The sequence below is a fragment of the Calonectris borealis genome, chromosome 4 (genome assembly GCF_964195595.1).
Source record: "Calonectris borealis chromosome 4, bCalBor7.hap1.2, whole genome shotgun sequence".
NCBI lineage: Eukaryota > Metazoa > Chordata > Aves > Procellariiformes > Procellariidae > Calonectris > Calonectris borealis.
Genome location: NC_134315.1, coordinates 25,510,425 through 25,530,960, shown reverse-complemented (window position 1 = coordinate 25,530,960; position 20,536 = coordinate 25,510,425). Strand labels below are relative to the sequence as shown.

Sequence of the window (20,536 nt, the reverse complement as noted above, 5' to 3'; positions counted from 1 at the left end):
CGGACCAGTCTATAATCCTTCACACCTATATTTTCAATATCTTACTTTTCCACAGGAGAAATGTTCACTTTTAGCAAGCAAGGACATTGCCATTATACTTTGCCTTAGTAAAGAGGTTGCAAAATAAAAAATAAATAAGCAGTCTGATCCCTGACTGGTATCCCTGTCACTCGTTCATCCAAAGATATCATGGAAATATTCACACCTTTCAACAAGAAAGAAGAGAAATAGGGCTGTTAGTTGCCAGTGATTCTGTCAAGTGAACACTTTATTTTGCCACTTAAAACGAAGTTCTTCTGAAAGATCACTTCTGCCACTCTTCCGCAAATAGCGTGACAGGAGCTGCTCTTTATCAGCCGACCTTGGAAGGGTCTTTTTCCAGCAGCAAAGCAGCTCATAGATCTGGTGTGTTAAATTGTCAGGGCACTTCAGCCTAACAAGCTGAAGTATGCTCCGCCGAACAGGTAAGCATAAAGCAAGCAATGATGTATTATCTTCTGCAAGCTCTTCTGCAAGCCAATATAGCAAGTTGTCCCATAGGGCTTCTGAAGGGCAAAAATTAGTAAATTAAGAGCATTATTCTTCTGCTATGTAAATCTTTCTTTCTTTTGAAAAGCTTTCTAAAGCTGGAGGCTCAGTGGGTAAATTCCCCAACTAAATATGGTTTGTTTTTTACTTTAATGAAAACATCATCACTTCTTATTTCTGACATAATTTTTGCTAACCGCACTGAGACATGAAGTGAACTTAGTCAAGAGCAGATTCAGCAATGATCTATAACTTTTGGAATTGCATGGGGAAAGCTAGCAATAAAATAAAAGGATTTGGGCATTTCTTATGACCAATATATAACTTATACTGGAGCTTTCCAGTACAAACGGAATCTCTTTACACAGAAAATTATATGCTGCTCAAACACCCCATCACAATATTATCTCACAAGAGCTTTTGCATTTCCTGGTAAACAGATCACTTGTTTTTTCTTTGAATATCTTTTAACACATTAACTACTTTGGTTCATGAATATGGCATTTTAAAATATCAGTTACAGCTGAAACAAATCTTGGCATTTAAAAAAGTAAATAGCAAATATAACTATTAATTATATTGATATTAATATTTTATGTATGTGTTCTTACCCGATGAATCAGAAGAAATTCTTTTTGTGCTTCGTGGACGGTTGATCAACTTTTCATGCTATCAAACCAAATGTGTTGAGGAAAGAGAAATAACTAAATGAGTAAGGGATGAGGCGTTAGGATATGGGGGTGGATTGCAGTAAATCAGCATTTAAGATTGGTCCTACTACATAAAAGATTTGTGTCTATTAAAAACCAGTTAACACCACCAGCAGGTAAAAATCAGTATACAGCTATTAAAATAATGAAACTAAGTCTGTTTACATCAAATGGATGTTTATTGCATCTTATTAAAAAGTTTATAATTTATGCAATTTCATAAATGTTCGATCAGTAGCATTATGTCATGACCAGTGTATAGGAACTGGGTGTATAGAAAATCTGTATGGAATCTTCGTACATGAAATGGATTCTAATTTCGAATACTGCATTAATTTTGCGTTGCTGTCTCTGTGTTCTTATTACAACTGTGTGCATACCATATTATTTCAAGGAAAATAACAGTTTCTAGGTATGCAGTAGCTATTGTTATGTCTAGAAATCATACTATGTTTGTAGCTATAGTTATTTATTTTACATGGTTCAACTTTTAATTATAAATCACTAATAATAATCAGAATTCAAAAGACAAGTTCCATTAGAAAGTACAGAGTTCTTCCTCTTTCTTCCTCTGAACACTGGAGAGAAAGAAAAATGACTGAGAAAGAGAAGAGTCTTGTGGGCTTCACTGTTTTTTCCTACTCCATATAGAACAAGAAATCACTTACATAAGCATGGAGCACAATAAGACGTTAATTTGTATCAAGTGAAGTTCAGCTCTTTTTTTGTTAAAAGCTGTAATTGTCCTCTTTTAGTGCCCATGTTACTTTTGTCACACACATTCAGTTGTATTACCTGGCTGTTTATGCACAGCTTTTCCTGTGAGACTTGCTCCAGGTTAATTCACTGAGCTTCTTTTTTCTATTTGTGAATTAAGAGCATGAAACTCTGTCAGGATAAATTACTCTCCTTTTCCTGCTCGGCACATTGAGCCTTGCTGAGCTTATCTTAAGTACTTTTATAATACAGACTTTATATATTGTTCAATATTGGGCGTGTTTCATATGTGCAGAGCTACACACCCAAAAGGTCAATACAATCATAACTGTTACCTATTCGCCTGTGAATTAAACAACTTTTCACCAGGCCTGTACTCAGTTATCTTGGTAGGGGGTTCAGTGTGCATAGGATGCACACAGTATGCACTGCTTGGCAGTGCAAAACCATCCTGTGCTGTACTCCTCCTGAGATCTGAATCTGCCTTGTCTTCCGTGCTTCTACAGCAATTCTGTCATTGGCCCTAGTGTGAAGACAGCATAACATGGCCAAAAAAAGCCCTCAAAATAAAGGGAGTAGAAAGCTCTTCCAGAAGGGGGCATTGTTTTTCTTCCAAGACTGAGCTTTCTTTTGCTTCGTTTAATTATGCATTTATATTTAAACTTATTTTCATTCATTAATGAGAATTTAGCACCTCAAAGGTCTGTATGAGATTTTCAAAGTTATTGTAGATGAACTCAATTACCCATGCATTGACTTTAATCTGAACCACTTTATGCTGCTTAATGTTAAATAGTAGTAAAAATGATAAGAATTGAAAATGAGTATTGTCTAGAAACAGTGTAATAATATACAATGCATTAGATCCAAAACATTAAATCTGCCTTTAAAGGTTAAATATCTGTGGTGAAGCACTAAATTCACCCATGGTTCAGCTGCATGGGCACGTGGCCCCACTGTTGTGGTTGACAGCGTAAGTAAAATACTTGTAGCGGTCAAAGCAGTTTTCTAGTCTGGAAGGCCCTTCAATTAGCTAAGCAACTGCCTTTCTGAAGCAGAGGATCACATGCTATTTTGCTGTTAGACAGTCATTAGACATAAAACTTCAGCAGAATAGTAATTTGATAATGCTTCTATGTATTACAACAATGTCTTTTTGCAAAGCATTCTGATTTCAGCCAGCAATACTGAAGTGCTCTGTCAAATGGACCTCTCAGACATGACCAGACTCTACTAGCATATCAAACAGGACAGACAGAAAAGGATAAATTAACCTTTTAAACTCTTTAGCCCAGTTTCACATAAATACAACTGCTTTGAAATCAGTAGAAATATTACTGATATGCACACACATACTTACATCAGAACCTAATCCACTGTATTTAACTTGTGTTGAAAATAACAGGTTTGACCAACCAGTGTTTTCTAATGCTGAGGAAATGAAAGCTCCATAACAGGAATCGTTAGTGAAGATCAGCTTACTTCTGTACAAGTGTAGCATGTTTAAACTAAAAACTGATGTGAATGGTTGCCTACAAAGTAAATAAGCACTGCTTTGACCACTGTCAAAATATATTTGTAAGACAGTAGATAATGTGGGCACATACATATAAAAATGGCTTATAATCTATATAGTTACTGTCTTCTCTCCACAATTCAAGAGAAACTTAGGTGGGAATTTTACAGAAATGAATGAAAATGTAGCCAGAATGGTTGCCTTAAAAAGATTCCATCTGTCTTTGTCACAATCAAAATCAGGCCAAAACTTCATTTCATTTTGCTGAGAAAATTTCTATTGTTACCGGCAACACTGAGTATTTGTGATCTGATGTGTATTAAAACTAATCCATTGACATGTTTAAACAAAACTGAAGATATTTATTAACTCAACAAAGTAGTAGAAATGTAAATAATTTTTGCTGTTCTTACCCTGCATTTACTGCTCTTTCAGGGATTTTATTCCCAAACCATGAAAGACTCCCCCAGCATACTGGGAGCAAGTGAGAAGTCCATCAACAATGCTACTACTTAGAGTCAACTAATTCACATTTAAGACATGAGAGCCTTACTGTGACAACTGGAATTCTGTAAGCAGCTGTGTTAGTGTGAGCTGTAAACAACACAGCATTATCAATAGGCCAGATATGAACACTGAGCATTATATTTGAATATGCTTGTGAGATTTGTGGCAGCTTAATTGCTGTACTGTAGTAGCATACATGTGATAGAAACTAGCAAAATTGAAGGATCGTTGCTTGAGTGTATGTCCACACACATTAATATGGTCAGATAATTCTAGGTGCTTTGGCAATATACATTAATAACATCAGCATATGACTAATTATGGACAGTGCCAGTCTTGGTTCATATTATATGAACATTAACACAAGACTTGTATGTTAATGAAGTGGTAAATAGCAGTTGCATTTGACAGATGGTTGGTGTAGTTGTTTGTATAATTAGTGCATTAAATTTCTTCATAACTGTGTTTTCTCATCCAATTTTAACTACTTTCTTCTATTTCTTTTATTCATTAGAAAGCCCACCTAAATGTGAAGACATATCTGATTAAAATTTGTTGATCAGATCATGGATAGTAAAAACAGAATAAAGTTCCTATGTTAATTTTTACTGTCAGTGTTTACATCACTGTTAATAATTTTAGAACACATAATAAGATATGGTAAGTAATTAGAATTTCCTTTTCATTGTTCTGGCATTTAATTGCATCTGGAACATTACGTTTAATATAGGGTTCTGTCTCTCTTCAGTGAATTCCTTTTCTAGCTCAAACACATTTTTAACTGCTGCAAATACCCGGTGAAAATGAGTTTGATTACTTTTGTATGTAAAAAGTACGTTCTTTTATATTATTGGTTACATCTGTGACTTACGAATATCATTGTACTTATATCCTGTTAAAGGGGAATAATCATTCCTTTTTCAGTTCCTCCATAATATTCATAAGTGTACACAATATTTCAAATTCTATCGAAACTGCCTGAAGTGTTATCATCAATGTATTGTCTCTCTACCTGGAGAGACACTATGTTTCTGATCTACTCTATGTTTCTGATCACCTTCTTTCTGTCCTCTTCTTCCAAATCCTCTTTCTGAGCTCTATGACCAGGACTGCAGAGTGCAGTCATGATGTGGGTGCCTCATAGATATATGGCATAATCTTGTTTTCATTTTTGTTGTCTAATAATTTGGAACATTCCGCTTACCTTTTTATTTGTTGCTGAATGCTCTGGAAGTTTTCAGAGAGCAAAATGACCAAAGATTCCTTTTTTAGGTGGTAATAGGTAATTTAGTATAAAAGTATCAGTATAAAATTAGATATGTACTTCCACCCCAGCAAAACACTTATTGGCATCTAAATGATCTAGTTTATTTTCTAGTCACTCAGTATCATTATATTCTGTGATTCTTCACAAACAGCTTTAGTACTCTGAATATTTTGTACTGTCATCAGACTTTTCACTTAATTATTCAAAATTTCTGATGAATATGTTAGCATGGATCTGTGTGGGACTTTACTAGGAATCATCTTCCATTGAGAAAGCCAACCGCTTTTTCCTACTCTTTTTTTCCTATGTTTCAGCCAGCAAACAAGTCAAAAGAGACTATTTTTTGTTCTTAAAATGTCTGTGAGTTTGTTTAGTATGGAATTCAAGATTTACTGGCTGGAATAAGGTATGAAGAGCAAAAGAGTGAACAACATTATAACTTTGTGTTAATGAATGTTTTGTACCACTAGATAGTGGTGTGGGTGAAATTCTCATTTGCTTTGTGTATTTATATACCAATAGTAAGGTATTCACTAAAGTAAAAAATCAGCTTCATTGATGTTTTATAGTTCTTCAAAAAGATGATAACTGAACTAGCTAAATTATTAAGGAATATTTCTTCTCTATTAAAAAACCTGACTTTAAGCATTTAAGCATAATCTTAAATTATTACACCGGATGGATGGAAGATAGATCAAAAAGTAGGAGGGTTCACCAACTATAGCAAAGTATAACATTTTGTGTACTAAGATGACTTGCAACATAACTGAACATGTTATTTTGATGCTATTCTTCATTCTAGAGTGAGGTATTTCATTCTGTGTAAGACAGAAAATACAAATCATGTAATGAAAAATTTATCAATATGTAAATGTTTTCAAGCATTTTGATCACTTTTTTTGGCCTAATATTTGCATTTAATGAAGATTCTGACTTCTTTGAAATGCACCTCTTAAAATATATTTACCAGAAGCAAAAGAAAAATTTTTGTTATTTGTAAGATGCTGCAACGCTGATTTTCTGAAGTGATATAATAACTCTGTCTCTCTAAGCAGACTTTTTGTGCATCAGACTTGGGTACTCTGTGCTTGAACTGATTCAGTTGAAAGTGGAGCCAGTACTCAAAAAATAGGTGTAGAGAAAATATTCCCAAAGGCTATCACCATTCCTGAGCTTTGACTTAATTTCTAATTTCTAATTTACCAGCAATGATCATGTCATACAGTTCCTCCGTTTATTTCCATTTAAATGAGTAGTCTGCCTGGGTGCTACTGTGTACCCACATATATATGTTATATGTATTATATATTCTCACACACTTACACAGATTGACCAGACTTCAAGATCTCAGCCACATTGGGAAAGAGGAAACGTGGCCTTAAATTTAGTAGGAGAAAAGGGGTAGTCAGAAATACTTGTTTTGAAAAGTCCGAATAGAACATTTAAGGACTAATATGTATAGCAGTAGACCATATATGCCAACCCAAATCTAAGACATTTGATAATTACCTTTGTGGTTTAATATTAATGCAGTTCAATCCTTTAAATCTTCTTCTTCTTACACAGTAAGATTAAATAAAGTGGAACAACAGGATGGAAGCTCTGCAGGTGGATGGAAGAAAACTAACTGATACCTAGGGTGTGCCACAGATTTTTTTTTTTTTTTTTAATCATCCCACTGGACATCAAGAGTTTGTATTTCCCTCTTTGTGAATACTGCACATGGAATGCTAGCTCTGTGGAAAAGCAAAGTGCTTGAAAGCATGTGATTCTCAAAAGAAAACTTACATTTTATATGGAGTTTGTCACTAAAAGAGACCTCCTCTTAAAATCTTCTGCAGTTAATTGTTCTTAATTTTTACTTGGGAGAATGAAGATGAGAGAGAAATCAAGAGGTATGCTTATGAAATAAAAGATATATTTGCAGGTGATAGCTTAAGGAAGAGTGAAGTCAATGAAATTAAAAAGAGAGAGATGCTACTGCTTGTCACCAGAGATTTAGACCAACTGTTACTGTACATATTTTGACATTAAAATGTATGCAAATTTAATAGCAGTAGTCTAGCAGCAGCATTTTGTACAACATAGGGTGCTGATACCTAGGCTCCTTGAAAAGATTACAATGAGATTTCATTGCAGGAATATTAAAGATTAATTCATGTAGCGATAGCTTTCACCAGAGATTGAGATAATTGCCCACATGGCTATATTGCAGACTTACCAGGCATAATAGGAGAATCAGGTCATAGGAGAAAGATAGGTTACATGAACCATTTAATGCTCCTACAATTTGCAATTCAGCACTCCCAAGACAAGGATACAAGAAGTATATAACTGAAACTTAAATAATAATTTCTCAGGGCCATACCATTTGGGGAGAGCAAATGGGTGAAAAACTTCTGCTAAACATTTTTTTCCATGCTTGTGCTTGGATAAGAGTCCCTCCCACCTGCTAAGAGAAATTCTGAGGGTGTTTGTACATTGCTGATGGATCAGAACTGCTCCATCAATGACTCCAGTGTGTATCTGTAAAGCAAAAATCATACCAAGATCCTTTTGCCTAATAAATATGTAGTAAGGGAAAAAGGGAAAGATCTCTAACATTATCAAATGAGAAACCCACCTTTGGTAACGTTAGTGCTAATTTACACAGTGGAGACTGGTGTTGATATTCACCATACGGCAAGGATTGTTCCCATTTCTTGGTTATCATCTCTCTGGTAATTTTATAAAACACTGCTGTTCCTTTGTAATGAGGTGAACTGTGGTTACCGAATTCATCCACTTCTTTAATTTGGAGCTCCAGCCTGGGTTTTCTTTGTGAATGAAAAATCAGCCTGTAGACTTTTCCAAAATCTTTTCCGTTCTCTGCAGTCCATACAAAAAAAAAATATTTTTTCTACACTGTATTCAGATGTGTGGCATTTAAAATAACTCATTAGGGTGAGTCAAATAGAGCTAATCACATAACATTCGGTTGTTCTTTATCATTATTATTACTTTATATTGAATATCTGAGGTTCAAACATTCCTGCCAGCCTGCTTCAGTAGTTGAAATGTCTTCATGGTTAGCTGTCTTAGCCCCTGAATTGGGGGGCTCAGGGATTGGCATAAGGGATAGGTGGTGAAGGCTGTGCTACAAGTTGAAAAGTAAGGAACACAGAAAGGGATAAAGTACAGAACACAGAGAGAAATAAAAATAGAACAGTGTTGTGAATGGAATTAGAAGTATATGCTTTCCGGTTATTCAGGATGGACATCTGTCCATCCATAACAAAAAAATGAATGGAGGCAGAGAGGTAGGTGCATTTTTAGGATTTGTAATTCCATTTTAATTGATAGATCTATAATACTATCTTTGCATATATGAGCAGACATTCCTTGGGGGCTGGAGACCTCTCTTTTTTAAAGAATAGTCCTTTCTTTAGGGTAAATGGAATTTTCAATGGGAGAGCTTATGTACAAAATGTTCAGAGGGACAAATATATATTTATATGTTCTTTCCAAAACTGACAGAAGAGACTATAGGTAATTTTGGATGAAAACTTTTCTGAGGCTTCTTATCTCTTTTCCCTTTAAGCAAATCTCTGAATGGTGGCAGCCACTGCATGGAATTTTCGAGGTTGCTAATTGAAACGGCGTAACAGCTCTTCCTCATCATCTCAATTCATAATGCTACTCATGAAAAGCAACATTTTGCCCTGGATTTCAGTGTTTAATCTTGCTCACTTTAAGTGAATTCACACAGATTAAATAGCAGACTGTTTCTTTGTGTTTGGAATCTGTTTAATTCCTATCAAATGTTCTTTATATTAAAAAGCCATTGATGGAATCCTGCCCTTTTGAAATAAAAGATAAAATACCAGCTGTTTCCGAGGGACCAGGTTCACAGAATGGCAGAGGTTGGAAGAGATCTCTGAAGATCATCTTGTTCAACCCCCCAGCTCAAAGCAGGGTCACCTAAGAGCAGGTTGCTCAGGGTCTTGTTCAACTAGTGCATTTTATTTTTCGGTTGGAGCAGTTTACCAACAGTTTACGTGCCTATCATTTACAAGAAATAAAACACTGAAATAACAAAATGTGCTGTGACTAATCACAATCTACTAATGTTCACATGCAGTATTTCTGAATAGCTGAGGTGATTGATAATGTTCATCCAGATGCATGAATTAATTACCTTACCTGAAGCAAAAATATTGCCTCTAAATCTAAAATGAATCTGCTCTCCTTCTCTTAAAGGGAACTGCTGCGTAGGTTCTGGGGGACCAAAGTAGCCCTCCTCATGGAGATTTTGAAGTTTGCAGGTCAATTCTTTGGATGCAGAGAGCAAAACTACTATTTTATATGGGTTTTCTCTTTTCCGATACAGTATCACATTAGCCATTGTGCTACAAACAGCTTCTTCCAGAGCCTGAGCAAAGAGGAGAAGATACGTGTTTTCCAAGAAGAACGAAAAGCGAATGACCACAAAGCTGTATTAAAAAAAAAGGCAAGAAAATAAATAGCTCTATCTTAAATCATTTTATCAACTGTTAGCAATTTATTATGCAAAATAATGCAGGGCTCAGTCTCCAATGGACCTTTTGCTATTTCCTTTTCATTCTTGTTTCCAACATATGAAAGGGTGGCAATTTGCCTGCTTCTATAGTGCAGAGTACATTGATTCTGTATCTATGAATTCAAATACATACGAATTTTAGATAAAAGTAAGAAAATATTTCCCAGTAAGAAATCCAAACAGTCTTGTCGTTAGAGAGCTAAATCACATTTTCAAATTAAGATTAATATCTGCATTTCCTGTTTCAAGTTTTGTATATATTACATTGTGTACAGTCTATAGATGAAAAAATATTTAAACAAATTTATATTTTCTGTAATTATGAGTAACAAATCTAAATGATCTTATACTGCAAAGTGGAAGAAAGAGATGCTGGCAAGTTAATAATTAATAGTGGATGATTTCTTAACTCTACTAATTTCCATTGTTCCGTATACTTGGAAGTAAATATTTTAGTAAATAAAATTTTATTAAATTATTCATACATTACCTTTCTAAATGCTCATTTAGTTCAAATGATACAAGCCCATTCCGTGCATTCTGGATAATAACATCATCAAACACCTTCCACCCCTCTTCTTTGTTTCTGTGACCTAATAATTTCAAAGTATCACTGAGATTCTCCCCATTTTTTCTCACAGAAGCACTCACTGCCCTGGAAAGCCAAGGAATTACAGGAAAAATATAATGAAAAATAGATCCTGCAGAAAGAGTAAGCTTGTATTTGTAGCTCTGCTTTCCCTTCTGCTGTCCTTGATGACTACATGTAGATTTTCAGCAAGATAGGAAAAACACATCTGGAACTATATTCCAGAGTATGTAAGTGACATAGTTGTTAAGAGATTTTTTTTTTTTTTTTTGATTCTCCAGAAAGAGGAAAAAAAAGGAAAAAGGAAGGTTTCTATCTAAATGAATCTAGTTTAATTTATTGTTTAATATCATGCACAGTAATTATTATGGATTGTTTTTGAGTCATTCATCAAGATTTAGATTCTCTAGAAGTAGATCTCTGGGAAGAAAAAAAAAACCCACCTTTTCTTCCAGAAGCAAATATTACTCAATAACCACAAAGGAAATTAGAAAATAAGACGACTATTATCCATTATCTCTTTCAACAGAGAAAATAAAAGTAGCTTCTCTTCAAATCAGGTGATTACTGATATCACACTCAGAATCAAGCAACTGTGACATGACGTGCTCTGGCTAATTTATTCTAATGAATGAAACATGAGGGTTTTTTTACAGAAGCCCATAACTCTCTCTCACACACCTCTCCTTATTAATTTTTTAAAACTGGATGTGAATAACCTGTTCACCTCAAATGCACACCCTATGTACAATCCAAAAAAGAAAATACTCCAGACAGGACAGCCTAAGCATTTCTCAAGCATACAGCCTCAGCCTATGTGCAAATACAGGAAAATGTTGGCATCATTTTCTGAGAACTTGTATAGAAATAAGCAATCAAGCCATGGTCTTTTTGTGGATGTGCTTTGACTGAGAATCTAAAGTGCCATTTAGACTGGTATTAAGAACAGACAGATGCCATGAGGGTACTGCCACACAATTAAATGCTTCTGGTACAGGAAATGAAATTTGAATCTCCCATAAACTGACATGGGCATCCTTCCCAAATCTGAAGTTTGTGATAAAGATGGATGTCTAGTCTAAGAGACCAGTGTGAGTGTGGAGCTCTTTAAAACATGATCTGAGAAGTTTTTCAGAAATGGAAAGCTAGAACATTGTCTGCCTTCTCCATCTGTACCTTGCTTATTTTCAAGACAATCATATTCTTGGCATGTAGATGAATTTTGAAAAAGATTATATTTAGCACAGTAGGAATAAGCTAACTCTTTAATGACCTAAAGTAGAAGTACTTCAAAGCTGACTCTTGTCCCAAGCTAGTCTCTACAAGAAATCCCAGTAAGCACTTCTGAACCTGGAGTTGCCCATGGTAGCAGAACTGGAAGGACAAAAATCAAATGGTAAGTTCAGATTGGTTTTTTTCCTGCATGAGATGGTAAAAACACCATTTGTTTTGCTGACTGTCAAAACAGATGAGGTCACCTTTGGACTTTTTTTCCACCAAAAAAGTTTTATCCATATCCTCATGTGCATGATGGATAAATTTTATTGAATTGCCTGTTAACAACTGAAATTTAGAGATTTTTTTAGGAGTCCCCATGTTTTAATGCTTTTTTAAGACATTCCAAAAGGTCTAAGTTTTAGAAATTTTGTAGTCAGTATTTTTGAAATATCTGGGCCTTTCCCTAGTGCGGCAGTTACCACAAAACTGACCTACTCCAAACCGTTGGGTCATAAATTTTGACTCAGGTAGCCTTTGGAATGTGTAGAAGTATAGACCAGAAAATTCAAAGGCCAGGGTAGCCAAACCACCGACTGGTAAAATAACGATCACAGCAGCTTTGAGACGTGGTTATTCTCTGTGTTCAATGTTTGGCTTTGCTGAAAATGGCTGAACATTTCTTGCTGAAAAAACCCCACACATTTTTCATTCTGACTCCTGCTAGAAATATAGTGGTCAGCATATTTAAAGATTATACATCAAACACTATATGAATTTTCCTGGTCAAGCTATAGCATGAGAATTGTGGGGATTTGCTCCAGTGTTTCCAATAACGTTTCTAAGTATAGCAGACTGTATTAAGGAACTAACGCATTTTTAATACAAAAAAATTATTAATTAGCAACTGTTAAAATTAATTCATTTTGATGTTTTGAAAATGCTGAATTTGTGGTGAAGTTGTTCTTACCGAGGATGGTATGCCGTAGCAACCCTCTTTATTGTAGCACTAATGGCTCTTGCATGTTCTGTTTCATCTCCTTGCCTTTTTTTTTCTGGGTTTGGAGGACAGGGTAGAGTAATAGTGACTGAGCTGTTAAATGGCTGGGCTGAAGGATGCTGGATATAAACCAGTGCACTAGTAGATATCACTGAGTGGTACATATCGTGTCTTGCTTTCAATGTGGAAACCAATGATGGTTCAATTGGCCGAACCTAAATACAGAAAGCAATTGTACAATTAATTTTCAAATGAATAAATCTTCTCTTACATGCCTGTTTTTTCACAAATTGATTTATCTTTTGGAATTGGATTTATCTTTTGGAATTGAATATCTTTTGGAATTTGGACTATCACAGAAGCTTTAGGCTCCTCTCTATAACCCAGGAACAACCCTATCAACATATCAGCACTTTATACAATGTACAACCAAGTGCTTGAAAGTCATCAAAAACTGGAACCTTTACTGATTAAAGTATTTTGATTGTTTTGTTCCTGCTTTAAGTTCAAGTTTTGAAACTCCTGAGTTCCCTCAGAGACTGATAATTTTCTAAGATTTTTCAAATCTCTATTTTTTTCACTGTTAATTTTAGTTTCTCTGTAGCTCAGAATCAATGTTTTTATGGGGGAAGGGAGAAACATATTATAACTGAAGCAAATTTTGAGATTATTCTCAGCCTAAGACTAAGAGGTGACAAAACCTTCTATTGCGCTGCCTGGTACAAATGATGAAGGTCAGGTGAGAAAAATTGTTCCATTAACTTAAACACTGGGCCAAGCAGTTGAAGTTTGGAGTTGATGCTTATGTCATTGTTGAAAACAACTGTATTTTCTGAAGTATATCAAACAAAGTTAGATGGTTTTTCCTTTTAGCTAGAGATATCATGTTGACTACTGACAATATCATGTGGCTTTAACAAAGGTGACAGGAAACCATTTGGTGTCTATACAGGATGTGGAGCTGCAACAACTTTTCATTTTTTCTAATAATGGAACAGGTTGCCCTTTAACATTATTGGAATCTTTGCTTCAGAACTGATCAGATAACACTTACGGAACAAGTATTGCGTATTTCAAGCTCACCTTTAATTGCATGGGTGCTGGAGAACTGAACGTTTCTGGAGGGTAATAGAAAGAGATTCTAGAATCCACGCTCAGCTTTTGTGAGAGTCCTACCTTTGGAACAGTAAATGTTTCTTTCTTTAAGCATGACAACACAGAAAAAACACCCAGCTGATAAATTTTCACTTCCGCAAAAGTTTCCTGCATAAAGAGAATGTGGAGTTAGAGTACATTGGAGGGAAAGGAAGCTGTATTCCGCAGCAGATTAGCATTTTGAGAAGGCAATGTTATTTATAGAGCAAGGTGTGAAATGAAAATAAATTTAACATTATTGCCACCTGGATGCCCAGTTATCTGGTGATCTCTAGTCATCATGTGATGTCATTAATATTCCAGTGTATGACTGGGGTGAAATGAAATAAGCTTGTAAACTGGGTGATGAATCTGGCCCCATGCAATTCATCTGCAGATAAAAAAAAGAACCATCCTGTGTTTCTTTGAGATGGAGTTTGGACTCATACACACAGAATTGTGTTACTTTCCTGTGATCTGAATGCAAAATAATTCCCCTTAAGTTTTTACTTTTATCAAATAATGCAACATATTGCACTTACTTACAAAAATCATGAACCATTACTTAATCATTAGTATTGTGAGAACAAGTACTTGCCTTAACATTACGAATGAAAAAAGGACCTTGTTAAATACTAGGTTTCAAATAGAATTAGTTCTTGAGAAAGTAGGAAGAAAAGTTCAATTTAACCCCACATAGTGGGCAATACGGCTTAATGACAACTTTACTTGTATAACTCCACAGAGGTTTAACTGGGAACCTGGAATGATGTTTTTACAATGTTTAGATGAGAGGTTACCAACCTTATGGTTTCCTTGGTATCCCTCCAAAGAAATAGGAGTTAAGTAGTTTGATTGAAAGTTCACATCAGTCACCTTCACCACAATCTCCCGATAATTTCCTCTGAAGCATGAAGTAAATGGGATTGCAATGTTGATAGGGAAAGGGATTGTTTTCTCATAATCAGAGCATTCAATACTGATGACATTGCTGACCAGCTCCTCAGAATCATCCACCACCAAGGAACTAGTGTCATTGACTATCTTACACTTCAGATTCTCCAGAGCAGTTGCAGGGGCTTTAATAAAACAAGCTACTTCACGTTCATTCTTACCACGCTCTTCCACTAGAAATCTGGAGAAAAGAATATAAAATATGATTCTTTGTATTTTGGCTGGGGTGGTGTCTTGTATTTTTAATTAAATACTTTACTATAATGATGTGCTAAGCAGATCATTCATAAAAATATATGTCTATGAACAGATGGGAAAATCATGAAAATTTTTATGTTTAGCTTGTTTCAGAACAGCTTACAAATTATCATAAAACTGACTAATTGGGGTCCTTTCCTACTGATTTCCAACAATTTGGGAATTATTGACTTTACTGGCTGTGACTCAGTTCCTCTCTGGCATAAAAAAAAATCTATGGAATCAAATAGAAAGTTACAGTTTACTTTAGACCAAATGGAAGATCTTCACTGAGCGTGCTTAAGTTGTAAACTGCTATTATGTGCATGACCAGCAGCTGTTCAATACATGCATACTGAGTTTCTGGGCCCACAGATGTTTATATGTGTGCTAATAAGCAATACTTATGTACATCTGTCCCTAAAACCAAGAATATGTGCTTACTCTTTGTTCATCCAGTGCCTAGATTTTTGTACTTCTTCTGGATCATTCATAGAAAGACTCACAGCAGTAAGATCACATGTTTGTGCTGAAGATGTGAAGGTAATTATGTCATTCCTACAAATCTCATTATTTGTTTCCATTTTACTGTCTTCCATTTGCTCTGTCAGTCTATATTCTTCATTTTTTACTCCTTTTGAAGATTCTTTGACTACAGCCTTTTTTTCCTGTTCAAAAAGATTTGTGACAGTTCTGTCATAAATGTCTTTCAATGCCCCAGATAGAATGCCTTCCTCACTGCTCGTAAAAGCATCTTGAAAAGCCATTTCTGGAGACTTTTCAGTAACAAAGCTACCTCCATGAAGTTTATCCATTCCATTGCAATCTTTTTCCTCTGTAACAAAGTTCATTAGTAGTCTGTGTTCACTATCTTCGTTTTTCATTGGAGGTTCTCTGCTAATGTACTGTCCTCGAGCAGATACATTTTCAGCTAATGATGCAACAACATCTTTTTCCACAGTTTTAGTTTCATTTGGCTGGATTTGATTAACATTCTGACTTTCCATCTTCAGGGAAGGAGTTCTTTCGGATTGCTGACTGGGACTAAAAGATGCTTGCACAGAGTCTGTTGCTTCTCCTTCAGAACAAGAAACATCTGTTCCTCTAGAAGCATTTTGAGCAGTCTGGATCTGAGAATCATCATCTTGTCTGCAGTTAGCAGCGTAAAGTTTATTTTCTGTCTCTTGAAGGTGTGAGACTGTATTTATCAAACAATCCTTCACTTTCTGCAGACAATCTATAATTCCATTGTAGTCTGAGGAAAAAAATAGGCAACAAATTGAATTTTGCCATGAAAGCTAGCCAAAAATGTGAAAACTCTTAAACACATACCTAATGAATTCCACCTAATTCCATAGTGCCATTCAATATGTGAAGCACAATGTATTTCCTGGCTTCCGTTTAGTATTTTTGCATTTATTGCTATTCAATTTGAGTGAATTTCTGAAGAACTGAATACGGGCAAGTACATTTGTGTACTTGTCCAAGTACAACTAACTGTGTATTTGTCAAAGTACTACTGTGGCAAGTCTAATGAACACCTTTCTAATGATCAGACACTAGCTAAATTCTTAATGACAATCAATCTGTCTAAAGCATGGAATTGGTAAATAATAGTCAAATCAATTCGGGAAGAGCTTTAAAACTAAACATTAATTATATATATTTCCTAAAATTGAATCCTGCAAGATTCTAATGCATGGGTCTCTGACAGAGCTGTTATACATGGGCTCAATATTAAACATGCTTAGCAGCTTTGAATTTTTGCTATGGAGAATAGAGGATAACACAAAACCACCATCACATATACAACACTGAAGTTCAGCAGTTTGTAGCATCCAGTTATAGGAATGGTGGAAGTTGCTCTTGCGTATAACTAAAAACACTTGGTGAAGAAGGATGCACAAAAGGCACACAATCATTATGTGCCATTCATGTAAGATTTTCTCTTTAACCTATTCATTTTTCTTATCTTGCACCTTTTCTTAGAAATCCTTCCAGATATTCTCTCCAAGGATTTCAGATGTATTACTTTCAGCTCTCCCCTCACCTTATGCTGTCAATCTCTGGATTGGAGAGATTGGAACTGGAACTGTGTCTTCATTAGTTAGGTATATTGTAAACCTCTCAGAAAATTTCTTGCTTATTTCTATTTGCTGCATGAGATCCTGGAAAGCTTTGGTTTGCAGGTTAAATCCAGTGAAAGTCAATACAAATAAGAAAATTGTACAGAATGAAACACAGTATGGTGTGCTCTCCCCTTATAATGGACGGAGACACACGAGGGAAGGACAACAGAAAGGGCTGATACAAGTCTTAGGGGAAACCACTGGCTTACATTCACTTTTTTTCAATAACGTCATATAAGGTAAATAAATATCTCAAGGTTTTCAACTTGGAAAATAATTTTATTGAGTAAGAATATCATCACACATCAATGTGTGATCTTAGACGATCTAGATAGGCCTTTCACTTTCATCTCTATTTGCATCTGATTAATTTAAACCTACAAAGAGTACTGTTCAGAATAACGTTTTTTTCGTGTTGAACTCAGTCTAAAAATTATTCCTTTGCAATGCTTTATCAGTTCCCAAATGACTTGTTATTGGATTTTGACTATATTTGAAAAAAAAAAAGAAAAAAAGAAGCAAACACATTTTTAATACTTTTTTTTTCCACTGGTAGTTCAAAGAAATAAATATGTTTGTTCTAAGGTACTGCTGTTTTTCCAGGGGCACTTTTACAATGGTGAAGAAGAACTTCTAAATAGTTTAACAGGGCTGAGAAATAAAACAAAAGGATTGGAAATAACATAGCTTTGTTTGCATAAGAGGTTGTAAAAGACCACTTCCCAGCCCCGCTGTAAGGCAAAGTTCAAGCTTCGGCAAAATCGCCAAAATTGACCTGTTTCCTCCCTGAATTTTGCATTCTCTAAACAAAACCAAAAAACCCAAACCAAATCGTACAGCTCTTTAAACTTGCTTAAAATCAAATTTGAAGATAACAGGGTCATTCAAAAGAATGGCATTTTCCTATACTGTGAATGTGACTTTTCCTAACACTGCAGTTCTTAAAGCCAAGCAAAGACACAGCCTTGTAACTTTACACTACCCAACTGTGTCGCATGAAAAGACACTTTTTGCATTCTGTTACAAGGTTAACCTCGAAATAAGCCTTCTTTTGTGTTACGCCCCGCCACCATCACTCTTCTAACACTTTGCTTTCTGTGCTTTTTTGATGTTTGATAACACGGCCTTAGAATACAGTGGCAGTTATATGCAACTGTCTTCAAACCTTTTTGCTGACTGTTTCATGGGAAAGTGTCAGATGAGGGAAAGTAGCTTTTTGGAAGGAGAACGATACTGAATTCTTAGAAATCTAAAAAAAAAAAAAAAAAAATCACATAGGCCATGAGGCCAACAAGGCAAAGTTAGCTTGATCTTGGAGCCTGGAAGCAGGTCCTTTTTTTCCAAAAATGTTCTTTTATTATTGCAGACACTTTATAAACCTGTAGAACGAAGACTCATAAGCGTGGACATAGCTAAAGATTTCTGCCTGGAGTCTCTCTCTTCTCTGTTATGCATCATGCTGTTAGACCATTATTGAATGCGGAAACGTTAGTTTTCTTTTCTACTGTGATGAATGTTTGTTAAGAGGTTGTTTCTGAGGAAAGAGAGTTTGTTTTATTCGTCACAAAATGATCCTGCATTTTTTCAGGAATAAAATCTGGATTTGGTCCTCACAATAAATAACACCATCATTATATCCACATCGTTAATATAAACGCAAGAAATTAAATTCCATGTGTTTACCTGTGCACTAAGATGGCAAAAGCCAGTCCTATTTTTATCGTCACCTTTTAAACTATGTTGTTACCTGTAGAGGACTATATATATCGGGTTTACTCGGCGAGGCGCTGGCAGCGGGGGCTGCGGGGCGGCCTCTGTGAGGAGGGGCCGGGCTGCCCCCTGCCGGACACAGCCGGCTCCAGCCGGTTCCACAAGGACCCGCTGCAGGAGCGAGCCGAGCCTGCCAGCGAAGCTGGTGCTGCCTCTGTGAAAACGTACTTAAGAAAGGGCAACCACACCAGAGGACAGTGAGGAGTGAGGAAAAAAGTGTGAGAAACAGTCCTGTGAACAGCGAGGCCGGAGAAGAAGGAAGGGGAGGTACTCCAGGCGTGGAGCAGGGAGATTCCCTCGCAGACCACAGGAGACCAGGCTGGAGCGGATATCCACTCTGCAGCCCAGGGAGGACCCCAGGCCGGAGCAGGCAGATATCCCCTGAAGGAACTGCAGTCCATGGAGAGTCCAGGTTTTCCTGACAGGAACTGTGGGCCATGGGAGGGACCCATGCTGGAACAGGGAAGAGTATGAGGAGGAAGGAGTGGCAGAGGGGAACTGTTCTGGACTGACTGCCACCCCCATTCCCCATCCCTCTGCGCTCCTCCGGACGAGGAGGAGGTAGAGGAATTGGGAATGAAGGCGTGAAGTTGAGCCTGGAAAAAAGGAGGGGTGGGAGAAAGGTGTTGTTTTAATTTTTTGCCTTTGTTTCTCACTATCCAAATCTATTTCAATTGGCAAAAAATTAGATTAATTTTTTCCCTAAGTGGAGTCCCTTTTGCCCATGACGGTAAGTGATTTCCCTGTCTTTATATTGACCCATGAGCTTTTCAATCTTATTTTCTCCCCGTCCTGTTGAGGAGGGCGAGTAAGTTACTGGGTGGGCATCTGGTGTCTGGCCAAGATAAACCCACCAAAGTATAATATACATAATACTTTGAAACAATTCTGTTTAGTTAATTTTATTTATTTATTTTTCCTCACATAATGAGAATTACAAATCTTACATTGAATCTCACGTAATAGGCTTGAAAATACTGTGATACAACTGTTGAAATATGAATTCATTTGGTATAATGAATGACCAAATACTGAAATATTAACAAATGAAAAGTAAGGTCCCCCAGCATCACCACATGGCAGAACTTAGCATCCAATATACCCAGTCCATTCTTTTTACAGGTAAGTCCCTCCATACTTGCCTGGACTTGCAGTCAATTCCTTGTGTTTGTCATGGAGAGCACTCAGCAAGTGGCAGGTGTCTTGAATACTTTCCGTAACATTCTCCAGCTGCTGGCTGAGAGATCTGCTCAGCTCTTTTGTTAGAGAGATCAGTCTAACCACATATTCTGCTATACCTTCATTATCCTGATCACTTTTCAGAAGCACATCTCTTGCTAGCAAGTTTAGGTGCCAGATTTTTTCCAGGAGTTGGCCTGATTTGCCTGCAGGTCTAATCTTACCTTCAGCCATTTCCATTTTACGTTCAGAATATACTACTACAATTTTTTTTTGGCTCAAACACTTCCACAAGGTATTGTCCTTGATTCAGACTACTACACTGTTTAGTGTTTGTAGCCTAAACAGCGTTTAAAGAAGTACTGTATTCCACACACACTGACAAATCAAACTCCAGCTCAGAAACTCTGAGTTGATGTTGACTATTAAAAAGTTACTAGGTGACACAAAGGAGTGGCTCTCCTGCAACTACAGGCAAGGATTGCTGGGAGATGTCAATGTACACCATGCACCTTTAAGGGAGGTT

General features: G+C 36.2%; 1 protein-coding gene across 1 annotated transcript; it reads right to left on the bottom strand.

Moving 5' to 3' along the window:
* Positions 1-255: 255 nt before the first annotated feature.
* Positions 256-20,244, bottom strand: DTHD1 (death domain containing 1). The gene is made up of 10 exons (XM_075150541.1): positions 19,974-20,244; positions 15,377-16,187; positions 14,546-14,876; positions 13,691-13,870; positions 12,578-12,822; positions 10,294-10,458; positions 9,428-9,717; positions 7,869-8,113; positions 1,140-1,197; positions 256-545 (listed from the first exon to the last, which is right to left on the bottom strand). The coding sequence occupies exons 1-10, from the start codon at positions 20,242-20,244 to the stop codon at positions 256-258; spliced, it is 2,886 nt and encodes a 961-aa protein (XP_075006642.1).
* Between the last annotated feature and the right edge of the window lie 292 nt (positions 20,245-20,536).